This window comes from Impatiens glandulifera, chromosome 4 (genome assembly GCF_907164915.1).
Source record: "Impatiens glandulifera chromosome 4, dImpGla2.1, whole genome shotgun sequence".
Classification (NCBI taxonomy): domain Eukaryota; kingdom Viridiplantae; phylum Streptophyta; class Magnoliopsida; order Ericales; family Balsaminaceae; genus Impatiens; species Impatiens glandulifera.
Window position 1 is genome coordinate 41,810,361 of NC_061865.1, and position 13,725 is coordinate 41,824,085.

At 33.9% G+C, this 13,725-nt stretch overlaps 1 protein-coding gene across 2 annotated transcripts; it reads left to right on the plus strand.

The window, feature by feature from the left end:
• Positions 1–6,431: 6,431 nt before the first annotated feature.
• LOC124936865 (pentatricopeptide repeat-containing protein At4g21065) lies at positions 6,432–9,399 on the plus strand. Of its 2 annotated transcripts, XM_047477393.1 has the most exons (3): positions 6,432–6,705; positions 7,147–7,932; positions 8,017–9,399. In XM_047477393.1, the coding sequence occupies exons 2-3, from the start codon at positions 7,443–7,445 to the stop codon at positions 9,297–9,299; spliced, it is 1,773 nt and encodes a 590-aa protein (XP_047333349.1). In that variant the 5' UTR covers positions 6,432–6,705; positions 7,147–7,442; the 3' UTR covers positions 9,300–9,399. The 2 variants fall into 2 exon arrangements, with proteins under 2 accessions (XP_047333349.1, XP_047333348.1); XM_047477392.1 differs by having other exon boundaries at positions 7,147–9,399.
• The last annotated feature ends 4,326 nt before the right edge of the window (positions 9,400–13,725 follow it).

Consider the following 13,725-nt stretch of genomic DNA (forward strand, 5'->3'; position numbering starts at 1 on the left):
ACCACGTCATCACCTCCCTCGTTATTAAATGAGCATGTAGGAAATTAAGCAGATATATTTCTCTATTCTTCTCTATCATTCTAGTAGTTTTCTTCATCTTCAACATCGAGCAACTTTCATCTAATCATCTGTCTTTTTTTTTTATCTAAACATTTTTTTATGAAAGAGAGGGAGAGGAGAGAGAGAGGAGGGAGAGAGAGTGAGAGAAAAAAAGAGTAAAGCTAAGTTATTTAAAATAATAATAATAATAAAAATAAAGTAATGTGATTTTTTGGATAAGATAAGGAAATCTAAAGAAGCCAATGAGGATAGGCGACATCATCACCTCCCTCGTTGTTAAATGGGTATGCAGGAAATTAAGTAGAGATATTTCCTTATGTCTTCTCTATCCTTCCAGCAGTTTCTTCATCTTCAACATTGAGTAGCAATATTCTTCATCTAATCATCTGTCTTCTTTTTCATCTAAACATTTTTTGTATGAGGGAGAGGGAGAGGGAGAGGGAGAGGGAGAGGGAGAGGGAGAGGGAGAGAGAGAGAGTAAAGCTAAGTTATTTAAAATAATAATAATAATAATAATAAAGTAATGTGATTTTTTGGATAAGATAAGGAAATCTAAAGATGCCAATGAGGATATGCGACATCATCACCTCCCTCATTGTTAAATGGGTATGCAGGAAATTAAGCAGAGATATTTCCCTATGTCTTCTCTATCCTTCCAGCAGTTTCTTCTTCTTCAACATCGAGCAACAACATTCTTCATTTAATCATCTGTCCGTCTTCTTCATCATTCCATCAACAAATCACCTCTTTCAACAAATCAATTCCTTCATCAACAGCTCATTTGAATTAAAGGTAAGTAAATGGTGAATTTGATAAGGTTATGGATGAATTAGGGTTATAAATGAAATGGAGTTTGCTGGTAGAAATAATGAAGCTGATTTGTTTGATATGGTTGAATAATTTAAGGTTGTTTATTGTTTAGGAAGGAGAAGAGAAAATAGAGAATAAATGAATATGAATTATTTGGTTTTGGATAAACTTGAAGATGAGAAAAGGTATTTAGGGTTTATGTATAAATTTGAATGTTATTGGAAGAGAATGAAAAGGATTTGATAAAACATTTGATAAAGTGACTTGGTAATGTGATTTATGAAATGATTTGCGAAACTAGTTGATAAAGTATTTTTGATAAGCCTATGCTAAATGCTTTGTGAAAGATTGATACATATGTATGGATTTGATTATGTGAATAATACATGAATGATTTTATTACTCTGGATAGGATTATGTACTTATTTATTTGATAATGGTTATTAATGCCTCGAGTGCTTGTATCGGTAATGAGTTAACGCGTGATAGTCACGTCTGGTTGATGGTTAATGAGTCAATGAAGGATCCCCAAATTCTAATTGATGGCTAATGAGTCAATGTAGGACTCCCAAATCCTAATTGATGGCTAATGAGTCAATGTAGGACTCCTAAATCCTCATTGATGGATAATGAGTCAACGCAGGACATTAAAGTTCTGGTTGATGGTAATAAGTTATCACAATAATGTAGTCATTATCACTATCCCAGAGTTATATAAAAGAGAAAGTATATTGGTTTTTAAAAGTACGTATTATATTTTGAATAAAGGTTAATTTTTTTATACTTAGTTAAATGGCTCTTGATCCAGCTGTAATGAGGTTATGATTTTCTTACTGGGCAAGTTTAGCTCACCCATTTTAATGGGTCCCCTTTTCAGAGAAAGATAAAATTCAAGGATCAGAAGCTACTGAACATTGAAGACCTTAGTTATCGAGTTCATTTTGGGTAAGGAAGTTAGTCCTCGCCTTAGAATAGTGTATTAAGGGAAAGTTAAAATGATGTATTTTGTAACTTTAAGATGGTAGCATTGTCACCTTGTATTTTTGGACTTTTGATGAGGTGGCAAGAACATATTGTAGCTGAAAGGATTTTTGTTTAATGAAAGATGGATGATGTTTTGTTTAAGAAAGTTAGTAAAGAAAATTGTTAGCCTTGCATGTTTCTTTTAAATGTTTTTAGGAGGACATGCAGCGACTGTGCACGCCTCATGACTCGGTTCGGGGCGTGACAACTTTAGTGGTATCAAAGCATAAGGTTTAACAATGGTATTAATGATGTAGGAATGGATGATGAAGTTTTTACCGGTTTTGCACGACGTACAAGGAGAAGACGTGATACCAATAAACCAAATGGACCTGTAAGTCAAGAGGAGGGGGAGACCTCCAGAGCGGTAACAATTGAGGCTATCGTCAAAGCTATGTCAGGAATAGCACAACAGCATGCACCGACAAATAAGTTTGCTGAATTCAAGAAATTGGCTCCACCATACTTTGATGGTATCAGCGATCCGTTAAAAACTGAAAAGTGGATAAAAGAGTTAGAGAAGTTCTTCGATGTACTCAAATGTGACGATTTGGAAATGATACGATTTACAATATTTCAGTTACAAGGAAATGCAAGTGACTGGTGGGAGTTGGAGAAGCAAACTTACGAGCGCGATACAAGTACACTCTCATGGGATACATTTAAGAAAGCTTTTTACAACACTTACTTTCCCAAGAGTTTGAGGCAAGAGAAAGAGATGGAATTCATAAAAACAGGGAAATATGACTGTTACCGAATACCAAGCTCAGTTTGTGGAATTAACAGAGTTTGTTCAACCATGGATGGGAAGTGAGATTACGAAGGCGAGAAAATTTGAAATGGGGTTGAGTCCCCACATTAGGCAAGTTGTGGTTTTTTTTTGAGTTTAACACTTTCATTGAGGTGGTTGATAATGCACGATTGGTTGAAAGGGAGTTGGGTATTACGAGAAGGATTGATGAGGCGAACTCGAAGAAAAGAAGTCATCAAAGTGCCAATGAAGGAAATCGAAACTCATTCTAGAATAGAAAGCCTTTTTTGCGAGCAATACGACTCAAGTCACTAGAAATGTGCCTTCACATTATTCATCTTCGTCTGTGCAGTGTTCGCATTGTTCTGGAAACCATCGCATGGAAGATTGTCGCTGGCTATCTGGAGCATGTGTTTTATGTGGGCAACATGGTCACTTGAGATCAAATTGTTCACGCTTTAGAAAGCCATTCACTCAGCCTAATGCGCATGAGACAGGAAGTTCCACGAATCAAATACCCTTCCCAAATAAGAATCAGAAAGTTGGACAAACGTCAGGAAGTCAAGCTAGGGTGTTTTCTATGATGAATACCGAGAAAGCACGTGCGTCTAATGCTGTGGTCTCAGGTACTATTTATGTGTCTTCTGCTTATGCTTTAGTATTATTTGATTTTCTGGTGCTACAAATTTTTTTATCTCTCAAACTTTTGTCAAAAAGCATAATTGGAAAATTGAACCTCGAGACATGAGTATAAGTGTAGAAACACCATTAGGTGATAAAATAACTGCAAATCTAATCTGTAAGTCTCGAGAAGTGCATATAGGAGATAAAGTGCTACTAGTAGATCTTACGGTGCTAGATATGCATGGTTTCGATATCATTTTGGGAATGAATTGGTTAGCTCACAACTTTGCTAGATGGAGGGAAGATAACGATGAAATATGACACACCTACACACGCAAGACTTAAACGAATGTCACGAATACGAGAAATACGTGCTTATTTTCAACGTAAATTAATACTATTAGAATATTTTAAATTTTTAAATAGTAAATTTAAATAAAAAAAAATAATATAGAAAAGCAATTGTAAACAAAATTATGAATAGAAAGATATATAAAACTTAATTAAATCTATATGAAATATTATATTTATTATCTTTTTAAATTTATATTAGTTGTATAATTAGATAATATATATTGCCCCCAATCTCTTTCATTTTCTTCTATTTTTCCTTTTTATTTTCATTATATAAATTATGCTTTTTAATAACAATTTAAAAATAATTATTACTTTCATAAAATCATATTTTAAAAATTACTTAATAATACAAAAGGAATCATAAAAGTAAATGGGACTAGTCTTTGATCTCATCCCAAGCTCTAGAATACGCGTAAGTTGACCAACATGAATGAGCCGTCTCTCAACTTAATTCTTGAAAGAAAAAAAAAGCCCTTATATTTAAATAAACTCTAGACCGATTTCCACAACTACAAAAATTAAATAGAGAAAGAAGATGGAGGAAAGGCAACGAATATCTTTTAACAGACTATCTGGCAAGAAGAAGAAAACTTGGAAATGGTGGAAGCTGCAGAACTCTGGCTTCCGATGGAACAAACTATTCTTCTTTAAGGGATTCATTTTCAAGATCGCATCAATGGTGGAAGCCATTGCTCTTGTCGGAACATTCTGTTTCTACTTTCTCTGCTGTGGCTGTCGCATTTAGTAGCTTTCTCATCACATGTAGTAATTGTATTACTCAATTTGTTCATTCTTTCTAATATGTACTTTCTGGATTTGAGACATTCTATAATTGCTCACACTACTTGATTTGAATTCTTCTTTACTTGTTCCATTCACCAGGATGAAAATAAAATCAAATTATGTCTAGATTAGTAAAAAAAGGTCTCTATACCGATCGTTAATACCTTAAATTAGGGTTTTAAAAAAGTTTAAAAAATTCAGTAATGATAAAAAGAACTTAATTATGAACAAAATTATACTAAACTAGGTATGTTTGAATATGAAGATTCTAACTTTAGGAAGAGATTGAAATAAAATGTAAATGTTGTGATCTTATAAATGGCCAAAAACTATAGTATAGATCGTCATAAGACACGCATGAGGGATATAGTGTCGATGTCTTTTTTTAAGTTTCACATAGTATTGAACCAAAATTGATTCTCTTTTATTTTCAATTTTAATACGCTACATTCCTTTTGTCATTTTTTAAAAGAATAAATCGGGTGACGACCTTACAAGACAAAACTAGCTTAAAATAATATTTTTGATCGACCACTATCGTTTGGTTCTTCATCTCGTTGTTTAAGTCGAAACGATCTCCATGAAGCATCCGATAAATTTCAGTCTATAACGAAATTCGAGATAAAGGTAAGTTACAATATAAAAAAATAGGATTCTTGATTCTTCTCTACTTTTTAGGCGTTACAACGCGGAAACTTCACATACCTCATATATGTTTAATTCTAATTTAATTCCTCGTTATAAAATATAAATGTGTATATATATTTTTGATAATGTATGGTGAGAATTGAGAATGGTGAGGGGTTCATCCATGGAGGGTGAGTCAGAGTCTAAGATAATGTTAAAAAGCATAGTCGAATGTTTAAGGATGTATCCTTTAAGACCGCAAGATTCGTCCACGGAGGGTGAGTTATGACCTAAAATAATACCAAAATATGTAATCCAATGTTTAGGAATGTTATCCTTGAAGATAAAAATGAAGCGAAATAATAACTTTCTGCTATTCAGAAGGGAAAGAAGTTCATTTCTAACACAGATGTGCCATTCTTTCTTATCTATATGCTTTCTATAAAAAGTCTTGTTTATCTTCTTTTATGTGATAGGACAGTCAAAGGTTGTTTCAGTTACTGAATGTATGGTGAGAATTGAGAATAGTGAGAGGATCATCACGAAGGGGGAGTTAGGAACTTAAGATAATGTTGAAAGGTGTAGTTGAATGTGTCTTTGAAGACCACAAGGTTCATCCACAGAAGGTGAGTTAGAGTAAGATAATTTTCTAATGTTTAAGAAAGTCATTTTCTAAGATAATGTATATTATGGGAATTGAGAATTAAGAATTGAAAAGATTAATAATGTGCATGGTTGAAGAATAATGTATAATGGTATAGGTGTTAATTTTAGATATTAATAATGCATTATATTTTGACATGTTTTAAATAATTTAAACTAAAAAAACAAAAATATATTATGTTTTAAACTAATTAAAAAATTATTTAGATTTATTTATTATAATAAAAAAAAGCAGATGAGACATTATATATTTAAAATAATATTTTAGAGTTAACTAGAAATTAAAAAAAAATATTAATTATTAAATATTTTTTTATATTTAATTATTTATATATATTTTAATTAATAAAATATTGTGAATTTTTTAATAAGAGTACTGTCATTCATGTACATATATTAAAACTTAGTTTATATTTTTTCATAATAGACTGGGTTATATTTAAAAATCTTAAAAATAAACAATAAATATTATTTTTTTTCTTTTGGTGTGCTATGATTATTTTTTTGTATTATATTTTTTTTTTTTCAATTTAATTTGTACCAATAAATTCTCAATTTTTCATTAAAAAGGTATTAAAGTAGAGTTTTAGGAAGAAAAGAAAAGAGACCAAATTCTTATTTAAGATCTTAACTACAATGATAAACTTCCTGAAATATGTTTAAGGGTCATATTGAATATTTAGCCATCAAACCGAGCTGGAAGAGATTGCCTACACAGTTCTTGCTTTTGCTCTTGCAGAGGCAGTGGAATTCCAGTGAGATAGTGAGAACTTGAGAAATCACGCAGTTTCGGTGTGCTCAATCGGTGGACTGACCTCAGAAGGTGTAAATATCTCTGTATATTTATAGAGGAATACAGGGAGAGAAGGTGACTAACCATTAGGGTTCCATCCGGGTTTCGATAATGAGTTTGTGGAATTAGTTAGTGACGCCTCACAAACCCACGAATGTCAAGCATTCCTGCGTCGGAATTTCACCAGTCCTCAAGAGCTTAATCTCATCATTGCGTAATCTCTCCCTATATTTCTCTCTTTATGTGTTTATACTTGTTCTGTTTGCGTAAGAAATGAATATGCATTGGTTACAACTCATTGAAATCCGCCTTTTAGAATTAGGTTTAAACTGATCAGCATGAACCCCTGTACATTGAAAAAGGAAACAATATATTTTCTGTAGATGTTGAAGAGAAAAATAGTAACTTCTCTACAAAAGGCATAGTAGAATTTTCAATGTTTTGGTTAATTCATGCCTTAGGGTAGAATTCTTAGTTATCTCAATTGCTGCAATATTGGTTCTAGGCATAGCTGTCTTTTGATTTTTATTGTCTCTTGTTATTGCACTCTTTTCCTATAGTGCAAATGTGGGTCTCTTTATCTTTTTAATAACACCATTTATATAATTAATTTATTTCTACATTCTAAATCTACCAACTTCCCATCTTTTTGCAGGAAACACATCCATGCTGAGATTCATCTCCTTACTCCTCAAGGTTTGTAGGTATCAAATATTTAACGGGTTATTTAAGAGATTCACTCTTTAAGGGTCTATTTCAAAATCTGTCCATACTTTAGTGGTAGATATATGTAGCTTTGATTAGGTTTTATTGAGCCCTCATTTGACTATGATCAATAACGAGAAAAACAAGGCCATAGACACACACCATAGCAAACAAACTCACTATTTATTGTATGAAAAGGAAAGTTATATTGTGAGTTGTAAGTTAACAACTGCTACAAAATGAATTATGAACTCTTCACCCAAACAAAATAATGGTTTGATGTGCTTTCAGAAAAGCCCTTATTTTCGCTTGCACTTTCTCCGCACTCTCTGTCAGTCATTCTCTCAGTCCACAAAAGGAGCAAAACCTTTCATTCTCAAGAAATGTGTGGCCTTGTTACTCACATGCACCTCTTCAGAGCAAAAGCTGAAGCAGATCCATGCTTTCTCTATCAGGCATGGCGTCCCTCTCTCCAACCCAGACATGGGCAAGCACCTTATCTTCACCCTCGTCTCCCTTTCCTCAGCCATGTCCTATGCACACCGAATTTTTACCCAACTTCATAACCCAAATATTTTCACTTGGAACACGATGATTAGAGGTTATGCCGAAACTGAGACCCCAAGGCCTGCTCTTGATGTATACAGCTGTATGCATATGAAATCCATTGATCCTGACACTCACACTTACCCTTTCCTTCTTAAAGCCGTTGCGAAGTTGACCGCTGTTAGTGAAGGTGAGATGATTCATTCTGTTTCGGTAAAAAATGGGTTTGAATCATTGGTCTTTGTTCAGAATGCATTGCTTCATATGTATGCAGCTTGTGGGCGTGCTGAGAGTGCTCATAAGATGTTTGATTTAATGAATGAAAAAAACCTTGTCACCTGGAACACTGTGATTAATGGGTATGCACTTAATGGGATGCCTAATGAAGCTCTGACCCTCTACAGGGAAATGTGTTTGGAAGGTGTTGAGCCTGATGGATTCAGTATTGTCAGCTTGCTCACTGCTTGTGCTGAGCTTTGGGCTTTGGGATTGGGTAAAAGGGTTCATGTATATATGTTGAAGGTGGGCTTAGTTAAGAATTCACATGCTTCTAATGCCCTTCTTGACCTCTATGCCAAATGTGGAAGCATTAGGGAGGCTAAGTGTGTCTTCGGTGAGATTAAGAATAAGTGTGTTGTCTCTTGGAATTCTCTGATAGTCGGATTAGCTACCAATGGGTTTGGTCATGAAGCGCTTGGTTTTTTCAAAGAGCTGGAGAGACAGGGCCATGTACCAACTGAGGTCACATTCATAGGAGTTTTATATGCTTGTAGCCATTGTGGCATGGTAGATGAGGGTTTTGCCTATTTTAGAAGGATGAAAGAAGAATATCATTTAGTACCAAGAATAGAACATTACGGTTGCATGGTAGACTTGTTGGGAAGGAACGGTTTGGTAAAGAAAGCATATGATTACATCCAAAATATGCCTATGAAGCCTAATGCTGTCATTTGGAGAACCTTACTCGGAGCATGTACAGTACACGGTCATTTAACACTTGGAGAAATAGCGACAACCCAAATATTGCAGTTTGAATCCAAGCACAGTGGGGACTATGTCCTTCTATCGAATCTGTATGCATCCGAGCGAAGATGGACCGACGTGCAACAGATAAGAACTGCAATGCTGAAGGAAGGCGTGAAGAAAACGCCTGGGTTTAGCTTTGTTGAGATGGCGAATCGCGTTTATGAATTTGTTATGGGAGATAGATCTCATGGACAAAGTGAAGAAATATATGCGAAACTAGAAGAGATTACAAAGTTGTTGAAGGGGGAAGGTTATAGGCCTCATACTGAGAATGTGCTTGCAGATATAGAAGAAGAGGAAAAGGAAACTGCGGTATCTTATCACAGTGAGAAGATTGCAATTGCGTTTATGCTTATAAATACTCCTCCGGGAACACCAATAAGAGTTGTCAAGAACTTGAGGGTCTGTGGGGATTGTCACATTGCCATTAAACACATATCCAAGGTTTATGGGAGAGAAATCATTGTGAGAGACCGCAGTCGGTTTCACCATTTTAGAGATGGTTATTGTTCGTGTAGAGATTATTGGTAAAACATTTTGGTTAATAGCATTGCTCTACTTTGTCTTTTATTAGAAATCTTCCAAAATTAGCAAGAATGTCAACATTTTAAATATGGCTACTTTTCATCTAGAGCTTATTGGTAAAACAATGTTCTTTCTAGATTTAATTTTGGTTCATAATATTGCTATGTTATTTGTTGTTAAGGCTTCTATCATGTTTTGAATCATGTTTAGCATAAACATTAATCATTTTAGAGGTGGATATTAACACTGTTCATTTTAGATTCATTATTGGTTAATGGTATTGATCTACTTTGTTTTTAAGAAATCTTGCATGTTTTAGATAATATTTAACAAAACGTTGATCATTTTTTAGATGATTACTATTTGTGTAAAGATTAATTATTGGGTAAACCTTGATCATTCTGGATTTATTTTTTATTAATATTATTGCTCTACTTTGTTTGTTGAGAAATTTGTCATGTTTTGGATAATGTTTGGTAGAAACATGATCATTTTAGAGATGATAATTGTTTGTATAGGATTTTTTCAAGTTTTAAATAATTTTTTATTTAAAAATATTAATAATTTTAGAGATAATATATATATATATATATAATATAGTTTTTGGGAGATGCTCGTGTGTGTTGTGATTGATGATATGGTAGTAAGTTTATAATTATTTTTCTTAAAAAAATATGTTCCATCTCTAGTTAACATATATAACTGTTATATTTGATAAATATATAATATTTAATAAAATTGATATACTTATATTATTATTTTTGGGTAATCAAGACGAGAGTTTAGATAAACACACAATGACATTTCAATGTCTCTAACGACGATGACTATTTTTGCTCATTTGTTTTTCTGAAGTATCATAAGGCTAGAAAGTTGTAAACACTCATTTTACCTCCAATTTATAATATAATTTTAAAATCTTAATCCTCGAAATTAATACACTTAGTAGGATTGCAAATTGCAAATTAATTATTATACGCCGAACAAATTTATAATTGAGGCATTGTATAAATAAATACAAAAATATTAGTTGGCTCAAAATATCAAAAATAACCTTTTATTTTGAATTTGCAAGTTTTAAAAAATAAAAATAAAAAATGATACCGAAAAATGTCATGAAGGTAACCTATAGACCTCCGTAGGTGGTGGAGAAAACCGCGGACCGCCACAGGCAGCTAGGGTACTAACCACTAGACGAGTCAACAAATTTTGTGTATGTCAACACGACCGTATGGACGGGTCTCCTGTGCGTGGGTCATCTGCAAGGGATACTTGAGAACAGGCAATTGGCATTTGGCCAGATCATTTGGAACCCTCATGGCGTGATCATTTTCCCAAAGAACTCAAAGAATTTAATTAAGAGATAATACGAATTTGACATTTGAAGTTCAAGAATATAAAGAGAAAAATTCTATATTAGCACCCAATTCTAACGCTTAAAAATAATGACTGAACATTTTAGCCAAATTAATTCTAAATTAGGCTCGTTTAGGCCTTAGTAATCAAATTGAGCTTGACAGAAAGTTTATAAAAAATATCAAAGAATTGAAATATAAAATTAAATAAAAAGACATGTTTGGGTCACCTCAAATGGTTTTGGGCTTACAAAAAAATAAAGCTCATTAGAACATTTCATTAATTAACAATAAAAGGAAGAGTCTCAGATCTCTGTTTCTTCTTCCCTGTACACTCTATTCTCTCTAGAGAAGGATTCCGATCAGCCTCCGACCAACATTTGACCAATCGACCAGGTTAGTTCGTGTAGGCTAGAACATCATCCATTCTTATGTTCTTCTCTGATCAGTGGCTTTAGGCTAGATATAGTTTCTTTTGCCTCTATTTTTGCTAGTCATCTTTGATGATGATGATATATGTTGTAATGACATGTTAGGATGAGGTTATTCGATGTTTCTTATTAGATTATCTCTAGATTTGTATTTGACAACATTTATATACCCATTAATATAATGGATGGTTTAAGTGGCCTAAGGGTCCCGTGGTTTTACCTTAATTGAGTTTTCTACGTAAAATCTCAGTGTCTTGTTTCTTTGATTGTTTGATGCTCAATTGAATTAACTGCCCATTTGAATATATAGAAGGAGAAAAATATGGTTTAGGCCTTTGTTGTAGCTTGTCTAATTGGATTGCTAAACATGTGCTTTTATTCGTTTTTTCTAACAAGTCGTATCAAAGCTGAGTTCGTTTGGTGGTGATTCTTGTGTAATTCAAATGGAAAAATAGTTAAGTAGTAATGACATGATGATCAAACTCACAACTACCAACTACACAATTTGGAAGTCACGGATGGAAAACTTATTGTGTAATTATGATTATGAAGACACTATCTTGGGTGATAAAGGCAAACTAGAGGTTGTGACAGATGCAGATTGAAAGAAGTTGAACAGAAAGGCAGTTGGTAAGATTAGGCAATGTGTTGACAATAATGTGTATCAGCATGTGACTACTGAGGTTAATGCTCATAAACCGTGAACTATTTTGAGGGAGTTGTATGAGAAGAACAACACTCAAAATAGAACATTTCTATTTAGGAAACTTTGCTGGTTGAAATATGAAGATGAGTCTTTTATGTCTGAGCATCTAAATTTAATATTGAGCTTCATGTTATGTGTTTGATTAGTTTTTTGCGTGATAGTTGGGAGACACTTGTGGTTTCAATTACCAATTATGTTCCACAAGGTAAACTCACTTTGAAAATGATGAAAGAGAGCATGTTGAATGAAGAGGCTAGAAGAAAAGAACAAGGCTTCTCGACTCTAAGTCAGGTGTTCGTGACCGAGAAAAGGGGTAGAAGTAAAAATAAACTCCAAAGAATCGCAATGGTAGTTCAGATAGGTCACGGGGAACATCCAACTCGAGAGATTACATGTTATCATTGTGGCAAGGCAGGACACAAGAAGTATCAGTGAAGATCTTTCAAGTAGGAACAAAATGAGAATAAGCAAGATGAAAGTAGTAAGGTTGTAGTTATGGGTGGTAATGACATCGATATTGTTTACGACAATGATAGTATCAACCTTGTTTCTCAAAATACACAATGGGTGGTAGACTCGGGTGCTTCTTATCATGTCACCAATCGTTGTGATATATTTACTTCTTACACTAATGAACAATTTGGTTTAGTGATGCTGAAAAAGCATGTTACGTGTGAGATCGTTGGAAAATGAGATATTTGTTTGGATACTAACACTTCGTGTAAGCTACTTTTAAATAATGTTCGACATGTTCCAAATATTCGGATGAATTTGATCTCCACTGCCATTCTTGATGATGAGGGCTATCATAGTCACTTTGGTGAAGGAACGTGGAAACTCACTAAGGAGTCTTTAGTGGTAGCTAAAGGAATGAAAGTCGTTTCTCTTTATCTAACAGAGGCTAAGTCTTATGGAGGAGAAGCAAATACAATTAATGATTGTTCATCACAGCTTTGGCATAAGCGACTTGGTCACTTAAGTCAGAATGGCATGCGAGTTCTCTCCAAGACAATCGATCTTCATGGCTTGAAGTCCATAAATTTGAAGACATGCACATATTGCTTAGTTGGTAAGCAACAAAAAGTTTCCTTCAAGAGCTTCTCTCCATCTAGGAAGTCCAATATCCTAGATATGATTCACATAGACTTATGTTCTATAGATTCCTTGACTTTAGGTGGTGCTCATTATTACATCACTTTTATCGATAATTTCTCAAGGAAGGTGTGGGCCTATTGCTTGAAGACTAAGGATCAAGCATTGGATTACTTCAAGTTGTTTCACGCTGAAGTGGAGAGATAAACTGGGAAAAAGTTGAAATGTATTCGTTTGGACAATGGTGGCGAATATAGAGGGTCATTTGTGGAATACTGTAGAATTTATGGGATCAAGCTTTTGAAGACTGTTCCAAAAACACCTCAACAGAATGAAGTCGTAGAGAGGATGAACATGTTTGTCAATGAGAGAATCTTGTGTATGTTGTCTCATGCTAAGTTGCCAAAATCCTTTTGCCAAGAGGCAACGAAGACAACGGTTGATCTGATAAATCTTTCACCCTTAACTCCTTTAGATGGAGACATTCCATAAAGAGTTTGGAGATGTAAAGACGTCTCTTATGATCACTTGAGAGTTTTTGGTTGTAAGTGTTTGTTTATGTTCCTAGAGATGAGAGAGTTAAGCTTGATAGCAAGACGAGACAATGTATCTTTATTGGGTATGACCACGGATAATTTGTGTACTGATGTTGGGACCCGATTAACAAGAAACTCATTAGAAGTAGAGATGTGATATTATTTGAAGATTAGACCATTAAAGACTTTGAGAAAAAAGAAAAGCCAAAGTCTACGGAGAAGGAATTGCCCGATAATTGTAGGATTCGTACACCATAATCACATCCTAATGATGTGGAAAATGTCCAAGTTGAGGTTGATGAGACTCCTTTA